Here is a 10,630-nt window from a genome sequence, read left to right as displayed (position 1 = left end):
GGGGATTGATAAGAGTATAGGCAAAAAGGAAGGGATAAGGAAAGACCATCTTTGGTTGAGTTTTTGTTGAACCTAGAACAGAAGCAGTCATTAAAAATGATAATTAGCAGGGCATATAAAATATTGCGCAGTAACATTAAGAACCAATCAGAAGATATTAAAAAAGGTTAGAAAGACGGACTCATAAATCAATTTACAAAGGAAAAGTGAGAGGACATCCATATGGCTCCAAAGTTTGCAATATGGAAGTGTTTGTATAGGTATTTTCAGACCTTATGCAGACTTTAGGGAATTTTTCATTGGGTAAATAATTGCTGGAGGTGTGATGGGAAAAGAGAGTGTGAGAGCTAATTGGGAACATGTTTACGGGAATGCAATAAGTTGGTAAATTTATTAATTCCCCACAAAGTACTTTTTCCTGAAATACTGTGGGAGCAAACAATTGTGACTAAGGAAATACTTATTTGAAGCTGGAATATAAGATTTTAAATACCTAGATATAATACTAATTGTAATGCTGTTGACTGCCAAAAAAGAAAATTAAGAATCTAAACCAGACAGAAATGAAATATTGAATGTTGTAAAGAGGAAAAAAAACTGGAGTGAGAGCTTTATAAAAGAGAGAAGTAGCAAATTACTTAGAAATAAATGGATTTTTTTCAAAACAATACGCAAGCAATAATGTCCAACAGGGTGTGTTAATTTATAATTAATGCTTGCCCAGTGGTGCGGCATCAGGCCTCTACACCATTGGAATGGCATTAAATACACATTAACACGCACTCTGTCTCACTCTCATACATGCATGCACTCACACCCACGCTTTATTTTAACTTTTTCTTTTTTTATTTTACACTCACTAAACAGCAAAAGCGCTGCTTGGCGAGTGTAAAATAACGGCTTGCTTGCTCTCACTTTCATTGACATGCACTCAAACATAGTTATAAACACACACACACACACACACCTACCTTTTTTTTTAGTTGTCTTATTTTTTATATTTTACACTCGCTAAACAGCAAAAGAGCTGCTTAGCGAGTATAAAATAATGGTGGCCATTCTGTTTTCTCAGTCCGAGCTCCACAGCGGCTTGATATGCTGCCATGAAGTGTCAGACTTGATGGGCATTACTTGTACATAATGCCCTTCTGGAGAATGCTCATTCTCTAATCAGGGTACTGATGTACAGTTTTGCCCATTGTCTAAATGCAGAATAATGTTCAGGGGAAGGAGTGAAATTTAAGGGAAGGCAAAACTTGATCAGTTTATATATGTTGAAATGAATGATTATTGTTGAAAAAAAATGTATAATGAAATAAGTTAATGAAAATGTTTTGTTTTCTTTTCTTTTCTATAATTGTATGTGTAGTATTATCATTGTCCAATATGTGAAGCAAATAAAAGTGTTTAAAAAATGAGAGACAGATTTTTTTGGAACAGTGGAAAATTAATCATTTTATGTCTTATCCAGTTTGTACACATTCTAGTGATCAAGTTGAGAGGACATCAGATTATTACATAGATTCACTTACCATTTCTAGAATATATAAACATAGCTCCAGATTGTATTGGTTATCATCAGGTCAGTTATTTATGGGTCCTTGATAAAAGGGGAGAACTCCTTTGTCTACTTCTTTGTAGACTTAAGAAAAAAATCAAGGTCAGTGCAACAAAGACTAAAATAGCATCAGTTAAGACAATGATTATTCTAGTATTAACATTCTAGACCACTTTCTCAACTAAATTAAAGAATTAAGTTGAAAATTTGGCACAGTTCCATTGGAAATGAACCAGAGGTCATTGTTCAGAAGAAAAGTGAACAACAATGGTCCTTTGCTGTTCAGACTGCTGAGGGTAAAGTGTTTTAGAAGGAACAGACATTATCTGCTCACAACAGGTACAACTCATAGTGACTGTCTGAAACAGACAGTGTTTGTGATGCCTTCAGACTTGCTGAGGCATTTAAAGACATCCAGAGGGGTACTCCAGGAGTCACTTCTTGAAGTGGTATTATAACCAGAGTCTTTATGAACTGTCAGAAGTCACACCTGATAAAGCAATTCCAAGTATATCAAAACTGTTCTTAATTTTGCAGTTGTACAGCCATAGAGAAAAATGAAGAACCTAAAATTTTTGAAATACTGCTACACAGAAACTGCACCTGCAGTGAATCTGTATGAAGAACAGTAATCAGTGAGTCATAGACTAAGGTGTATTCAATTAGCTGAAACCTTACCCAGTGTACAACTGCCCAACAGTAGGGAGCCCACATAATAAATATTAGCCCATAAGTTTTCTAGATCTGAAAATTACTTAGAAAGCCTAACACATGTACAGTTAACTGATATGACTGTAATGCAAGAAATGAATATTGACATGCTTTGCTAAAAATACTGTATTCTGTAAACATGCTAATAAAGAGATATAACAATCTTATTAATGTTGATAACAAATCCATTATTTGCTTAATATTGCTCCAGAATATTCATAGAGTGAAGCAGTACTTATTTGTGTATAGTATTAAATTGTTTTTGTGAGTAATCTTCCTCAATAAAAGGGAAACTCTTGTTTCTAATAAAAGACAGTAACACATGGATATGCATTTATATATTTGATGCTTTTAGCCATATTCAAAGTGACCTGGTTTCCTATACATTATTGTACTGTATGAAAGTAAAGCTGATGGACCTGACCGGGCTATATCTCATATTGTGTCTCTTGTATCATACTTTCAAATTCTTAATATTGAACATTGAATACTATTACTGTAGCACTGACTGGCATAGTGATACAGTGACTTTGGTCTTGTTTAGTGTATATCTGTAACCACAGTCTAACTCATTTCCAGAAGACTGCTCTGGTGCACAGAATAGCTGTCTCTGAACTGTGTTGGTGCTGCTTAACTCATTTACTTTATTTAATATGCACCTAGTACACAGCAATTAATTTCTGTAGCCCTGCTGTGCTTTTATCAGTGAAGTGAGAGTTGTTCTTCCCTGCATTTTTCTGTACAGAAGTCTTACGCAGTGTATACTAGGTCTGTGAATACTGCCTTCTAACTATGAGTGAGTCATGAGTTCTTCCTTGACATGTGACAAGTAATGTTTCATGTTGCATTAGGAAGAAGAGACTTCATAAACAGCTCTCAGTACCTCATAAAGGGCCATGATGACTCACTGGTTAAGTTCTTTGCCTCAAGTTCCAAGGTCCATGGTTCAGTTGTGATCACTGTGCAGAATTTTGTATTTTCTTCTTACGCCTATGTGAATTTTCCCAAGGTACTCCAGTTTCCTTCTATCTCCAAAAACATACCAGTTAACTGGCTACTCTAAATTGTCTATGTATCTTATATTTACTTTTGCCAGCCACATTATGGGTGAAAAGCATTCAAGATAGACCATTCCATTTACCTGATAAAGTGAAATTAAAACTTGAAAAATACTGTGAATGGGTATGGAGACAGCAGCTGTGTGCACACACCTGCATGTACAAGCTTATAAAATGTCAAGAACACAGACTTTTATCATTTGGCATTCAGGTTATATCAATTAAAACATTATTGTCTGACAAGATGAATACCCATTTTTTCAAAGCAGTCAGCAGTAATAATGATAACCCATTTAATAAATTATATTGTACACAAATGTTGAATCCAAAAATACTGTGCAAAGAAGCTGACATCAGAAGACAAAAAATATCTAGGAGACAGATGACATATGCAAGTAGTGGAGAAGCCTGTTTTAATCTGGAACAAGCATCATGCTGTTTCATGCAGGTCTAGGTTGTCAAGCTCATCTTCTAAGTTGTCAATGTAGTTGTTAATTTCAGACACTCTTTTGCGGTTTCTTTGCAATTCTTGACTGTGCACCTTTAGAAAGTGATAAAATAATCAATTAAAAATATTCATTTCATTACTAAGGGGGAAAAAATTGGTCAGTATTTTAACTCAGCTGCTCATTTCCAAAACATGTTAAAACCTGAGGTCTTCTAAACACAAAAAATGAAGAGAGATGTAGCTAGGATAAAAGAAAGGAGATGACATCACTTGAAATAGTACAGGAAGGACTAAGTGGAGGGTCAATCTTTCAAGAACAACTACTAAGTTAGTAATGTTTTAGTCAGGAAACACAAGGCCAAGCCTAAGTTAACCAAGCCTGGATAAGACACTAGATTTACCAGCTGTTTTCTACCTTGACTTCAGCCTCTGTGTCCTGGGGATTCTTGGTCATTTGACTCAAGTTTTTTTTGGAGAAGGAACACATTGGTTCCTGCTTCTGAAGGCAAATCACAGGAGTATGTTCCTGAACCATTTGTTTAATTTCTGATTTTTGTTAATGTTGCTAATTGTGTATGTTTTGCTCAACAAAATTAACAGTTTATACTACATTATATGGATTTTGTGATATTTGTAGTGAGTTCTTATATGTTCTCTTACGTTTTGTGTATCATTATATACCAGGGTTGAGCCTGAAAACTGTCCAGGTGGATCAACATTCTACACCAGTTAACAAATACATACACAAATAAGTAAATAGCCTCACATCCTGCAAAAAGTCCTCAGGCATGTATGCATTGTTCAAACTCCTTGGATCCACTCCCCTATCATGGCAGTGCAGTATGACTCCACCACCAGGGAGTTTTCTCCATCGAATGGATCTGTTAGATCAAAACCAGCATAATGCTATCCAGTTGGTGATGGCACTTAGCCCCACCCTCAGTTGAATGTCTGGTGCTGCAGGTCCGCCTGTATGCCCTGTTTTCATTGTTCTTTGCAGAGTGATTTTAAGAACATTTTCCTTAGTATGGTGACTGCTAAACAATGCATGCTAACAAACATGCTGAATCAGGTGGAGCATCCTGAGCTTAATTAAAAGCTGAAGTCCTGACTACAACACTAGTAATCCAGGTATGTGTAAAAGCCTGGTGGATGCCAAAAGTACCGGATGAGGATGAAATGAAGTAACCACAGGTTAGCAGTATCACCTTTGGGTGGGAGCAATCTGACACTGCCATCGCTGAAGATAGTTGGGAAGTTGCAGAGTCCAATAATCAGCATTGTCTTGGTCATCATTGGCAACATTTAGCTCTGTATCATATTTAGGGCAACCTGGGCATATTAATTGTAGAGATAGACTAAAAATGTAGGTATAACTTCCTCCTGTACCTAAAGTATTAGCTAGGGCTCCTTGTGAACTACCTCAACAGTCACTCTTCAAGAGGCTTTTGGCCCCAGGAGCTTGCAGTGATAAAGGACCATAGTTATAAAGACATGGCAGGAGGTTAAGAAGAGGGATGGGGAAGAAGAAAAGAAAAAAAATACATGTAAAAAGGTAGAGTATTCTGTCAATCATGATATATCTTCATATTACCTTCATTTAGCCCAGAAGAATAGAATTCATGGACTAACCTTCTAACCCCAATAATTCCTTAAAACATGCTGTAGAAAATATATGGGGCATAATATGCATGTAGTTTTAAGTATATTGTTCTACCTCTCTGCCTGCTGACCATCAAGTCATTGTCATGGCTGCCCATTCATTCCCAAATGAGGTGAGAACATCAGTGCCCATTCCTCCCATCAGCAGCAAGAGTCAATGGAGCCCATTTCTTCCCCAGTCACCTAAGAGCAAATCCAATACACAGCTGTTAACTAGATGGAATTAAAGGAATTACTGTTGTTTACTTATATGTATTTGTTAACAAGGGTATAGCACAGATCCTCGTGGCCATTTTTCAGACTCAGCCTGAGAACACTGTTTGCTTAAGTGACTTGCTCATAGTCACACAGTAGCTAAACCGAAGCTGAGGGAGTCCAAACCTGGAAAACAAGAAGCAGCTTATTTACATGTCATAACCTTAATCCTCTGCATTAACTGCTAGACATCCCTAACCTTTTCCTTCCCATGGTGATGATATGCACACCTGGATCAGCAAAGGAATTAACTATGCCCTTCTATCCAATGTACGTATACTGCTTTGCATGTATTGATAGAGGCTACTAGCTTGGGTAGCTACAGCCTCAGTATTATAGCCAGAAGTGCACTCTCAGGATGGGCACTGAAGAAACTTGGAGCAGTGCTTCCATACCCCTAATCTTCAAACATCTTTAACAGCTCTGAGAGGTTATTACTGTTTCTTGGCTTTTAGGATACAATTTGGTGGACTCCAGAGTGGGTTTGACATACTTCAGTTAAACAGGATGCAAGAAATCCAGGCCATGTGGCTTTATAACAATGTGTCTGTCTATGTAGGCGTCTATTTTGCTTTTCTTTATCAAGGTTGTCCAACTAGATTTAGTCAAAAAGAAAAACCCTTTTCAGCAGTGGTCCACTGAGAAAAGCTTCAACATATTACAGACATTTTTAAACTGACATTTAGTAATATACCTTGTTGATTGGATGGGAGACAGGAAATTCACCCCGGGATCACATCAGTCACCCTGCTTGACAGGGGTCCAGGAAAGTAAATACTGTGGGAAGAAATAGCCAGGGAATTGTTATGGCTAGGCTTGTATAGGCCCTAGGGCCGATAGCCTAGTACCAACCTATGAACCTATACATTAACAAATCCACATACATTTGTTAATTAAATTACATTCATATGAAAGTAGAGGAAACTATTACAGTATAAAAGATACTTATGGATTACTAGATGTTGAACACTGAGCATTTGAAGTGGTGTATTAATGAATTTGTCAGATAGGTAAAAGATCATATGATGACACTCATGTTGCTAAAGTAGTTAGGAAAACCTTCTATATCGCCCACCTGATCATGAAGGGATTCACATCTAGATCAAGGGAGGTCATCGTCCCCCTGTACTCATCACTCATTAGACCTATGATTGAGTACAATGCCCCATTCGGAATGTATCTGACCAGACACCTGCTGCAGCTTGAAAGGCCCCAAAAGTTCCTCACCAAAAGGATAAAGGGTCTCAAAAATATGTCTTATGCTGCCCGACTGAAAGAACTCCAGCTCTATTCAGTCTCATACCGCTTGCTCAGAGGTGACCTGTGCCTGACATATAAGGCCATGTCAAACCCAGATTTGATGAATATGCTTCACCTCAAAAATCTAGATCCCTCAGCAACACAAGAGCGAGGGACTTAAACCTTGACACGGTTATAAATAGAACGTGCTGGAGAGACAGATTCATCACCCAGAGACTCCCTATGCTGTGGAACAAAATCCTGGTACATGTGAGGCAGAGCACCTCTCTGGCCTTGTTCAAGAGGAATCTTGACCAATGGATGGGAGATTGCAGATATACCCCAGGGATTACTTCAGTGTCACTGCTTGACAGAGGCACAGCAAAATGATAGGCATAGTTTTTATTCAAACTAAAGGGGTGGCGAAAGCCACATAACTATGGGCTAGGCTTATAAATGCCCTTGGGCAGATAGCCTAGTATGAACCTATGAACCTATGAACCTATTAGTGCTTAGAAATTAAAGGAGTGGATGCGAGGGAAGGAACTAGGTAGGGTAGGGTAGAAAATTTTAGTACTAAAGCTAAGAGATGGGATATAAAGCATGTTGAGAGACAATTATAAATAAGGCTATCATAAGGTTTATATTAGAAGTATAGAGGTGGGGTGAGCATTGTCACAAAACAAAGTATATATCTGTGAGATGCTGATAAAGTTATTCAGGTATTGGTGAAGTCTGACTGTGGGTCAGAAATGTGGCTGGTTCAACCAGCTTCCTGGGCCAGTACTGTGAATCAGTGTCCCACCCCCCCCCTCAGCTCTTCAACTGAAGTGAAAAAAAGCACTTAACTGTAATAAGCCAAATACTAGCTTGTAAGTGATCAGCTTAATACAGTTAGATCTCCAACCTCTTACTGCTAATTGACTGAAGAGCAAAAAAAAAAAAAAAAAAAAAGAAAAGTACTTTCCATCTTCTGCCACACGCACAATATGACCCCCCCCCCTTCTGCCTCAGCCATTGAGGTCCTGTTCCTGTTCACTGCCCCCAACCTTCCTTCAACATATTTTATTAAAAAACTGTATCAAACTCTTAGCTGGATTTCTACAGTTTATAGTTTGCCTACACCAACTGCTAGAGCGCTCATGTTTTAGTTTAAAAAATATATATATACATTCTTTTTAAACTGTAGCAAACTGCTTGCTACAAATGTTGCAAACATTTGCTACAGTTTATACCCTGACTGCACAGAGTGCTACAGCACTCATGTTTTAGTTAAAAAAAAATTCCTTTTTTTTAAGCTGTAGCAAACTACTTGCTACAAACTTAGCAAACAGTTGCTACAGTTTATACTATGCCTGCATGGAATGCTACAGCACTTAGAGGTTTTACTTTAAAAAATAAAATTGTTTTGTTACTTTTAAACTGTAGTGGACTGCTTAATACACACACAGATAGCCAGATAGCTACAGTGCTCAGTTTTGACTGCAATTGCAATACTGGCTTTTAAAAGGCTATATTTTCAAAAGAACAAGATACTTGATTAAGGTGAGATAGAATAAATATAAGAAATGCAAAAGAGGTTGAACTACAACTATGAAAACTGAAATAAACAAGCTGGACAAACAAATTAATTGTAATATAAAACAAGATCAAGAAAAATTTGAAGCAAATTTATATAAAGATATTTAGCATAATAGTAAGCCATTTTTGGATATATAAGATGTGGAAGGAGTAAAGACATAGAAATTAATAAACTGTGTAGATGCTAAAATTTATTCTCAGTCACAACAGATTATAAATATATTTACAAAAACTTATGCAAAACAATTTGGCTCCACAAAGGGTATGATAAGTTGTCCTAGCAACATCCACGTAAACTCAGATACTGAAATCAAATTAGATTTATTGAAAAAGAACTATACAGAATGGATCTAAGCAAAGCACAGGGATGAGCTGGAATTAGTAATAATGACATGAGAACACTTCAGCAAGGACTTCCAGTACCATTATATCTCTATTATTTACTAGATCATGTAAATATGGGGAGATTCCTCAAGACTGGAAACATGCATTTATTAACCTGTCTTTAAGGGAAAGGGGAGTATGACAAACCCAGAGTCATACAGATCCTTAAGTCTACTTTTATGTTGTGGAAAAATAATGGAGAAGATAATATTGGATAAGTTATTGTCATAAATGAAAAGGCTGGGACTTGAAACCATATATCAGCAAGCATGTGTTGAAAATAGATCTTTTACCACCTGTAACATTATGTTCTGTAACAATATAATAACTATGAATGAAACATTGTGCTATGATATAATTTATATAGCTTTAACTTCAGCATTTGACAGGGTCATACATAAAACACTGATCAATAAATTAAAACATTTAGGTATTGATGTACCCTTTGAAAAGATGGATAGCTGTATAGCTTACTAACAGGACATGGTAAGTATCATGCAGCAATTGGGGGTCCAAATGGAGAGATAAGTCACCAAGCAAAGAAGAGCAGTATTGCTGAAATTGAATTCATCCTCAAGTATTGGTGAGTACCTTCACAAGGTAGACCCTGTTTTTCACAAAATCTCACCAAGATGACACTGATATATAGACTATATTTATATAGCATATATCATGAACAGAAGCAGATCAAAAATTAAAAAAGATAGCTGGGTGCACAAGACCATTGATAAAAAAGTGCCCAGTCCTGGTAGGCACACTGGTGCCAGGACTGAAAAAAATGAGCGTGTAGAATCCTTAAAATACAGAAACATTCCTACAATGGGGCCAGGCCAGGCCCAGGGGGGATGGCCTTCCCTGTGGTGGAAGGAAGTAGCAGTCAACAAAAACCACAAAATCTGATAGGCCAAAGAAGAGCAATAAAGATGATAGAGTGGACTATTGAAGATAAGAAAGAAATTATGTACTGTTACTATTATGCAGAAAGCCCAGAATTTCCAGACACAAGATATACAAAAAGATTAAGAGAGAAATTAAAGGAAAGAAAAATACTTTCACAAGAAAAACTGTCAGAAGCCTCAAATAAAAATGTGTGCTCATTAATACAACAGAATTGTGAAAAACAGTACACAGACCAAGAAACTTTGATCTGTTTGGAAAAAGAAGCATCTGATGAAGTGCAAAAATATAAACAACAAAACCTAGAGATTTTCATAAGTATAAAAAAGAAATATGGACATGGGAAAGAAAGAGAGATTTGATATGGTGCAATATTTATGCAGAGGTGAAAGTCAAATTAATCAATATAAAAAAGGCATCCCCAAAGATATTCAAAGAGAAATACAGGCAAAGGACATCCAGATGTGGAAAATTTCACAATTAAAAAAACAATATCACAAAGGGAGACTGTAGAAAAGAAGATTAGTAAAGTAGAAATTAAAAAAAAATAGAAGTTGAAGTTCTGGAGTGCCTGCAAAGTGAATGATTTGGTGTAAAAGGTCTAACACAGGTTACATCACAGCATGATGGAACGAGTCCCGAAAGTAAGGAGAAACAGGAAGATCAGGAGACATCTGAAGAAGACATATGGGCATGGGAAAGAAAAAGAGATTTAATGTGGTATAATATATATGCAAAGGAGAAAGCAAAACTAATCAATACAAAAAGATCAGCACCAAAGATATTTGAAGAGAAATGCAGGCAAATGAATCTGGACATGGAAAAGTTTATAATACA

General features: G+C 36.7%; 1 protein-coding gene across 1 annotated transcript in view; it reads right to left on the bottom strand.

Annotated features, from left to right (window-relative positions):
- Positions 1-3,606: 3,606 nt before the first annotated feature.
- DRC3 (dynein regulatory complex subunit 3) overlaps positions 3,607-10,630 on the bottom strand; it is a 557,555-nt gene continuing 550,531 nt past the window's right edge. Inside the window, exon 12 of the mRNA XM_044089663.1 lies at positions 3,607-3,868. Within this exon, the coding sequence (XP_043945598.1) occupies positions 3,758-3,868 (111 nt within the window). The 3' untranslated portion in view covers positions 3,607-3,757. The remainder of the gene's footprint in view (positions 3,869-10,630) is intronic.

Source organism: Protopterus annectens, chromosome 12.part0, assembly GCF_019279795.1.
Source record: "Protopterus annectens isolate FY-2018-M chromosome 12.part0, PAN1.0, whole genome shotgun sequence".
Lineage (NCBI taxonomy): Eukaryota > Metazoa > Chordata > Ceratodontiformes > Protopteridae > Protopterus > Protopterus annectens.
Note: the sequence above shows the minus strand (reverse complement) of the source record. Positions and strands in the feature narration are given on the sequence as shown.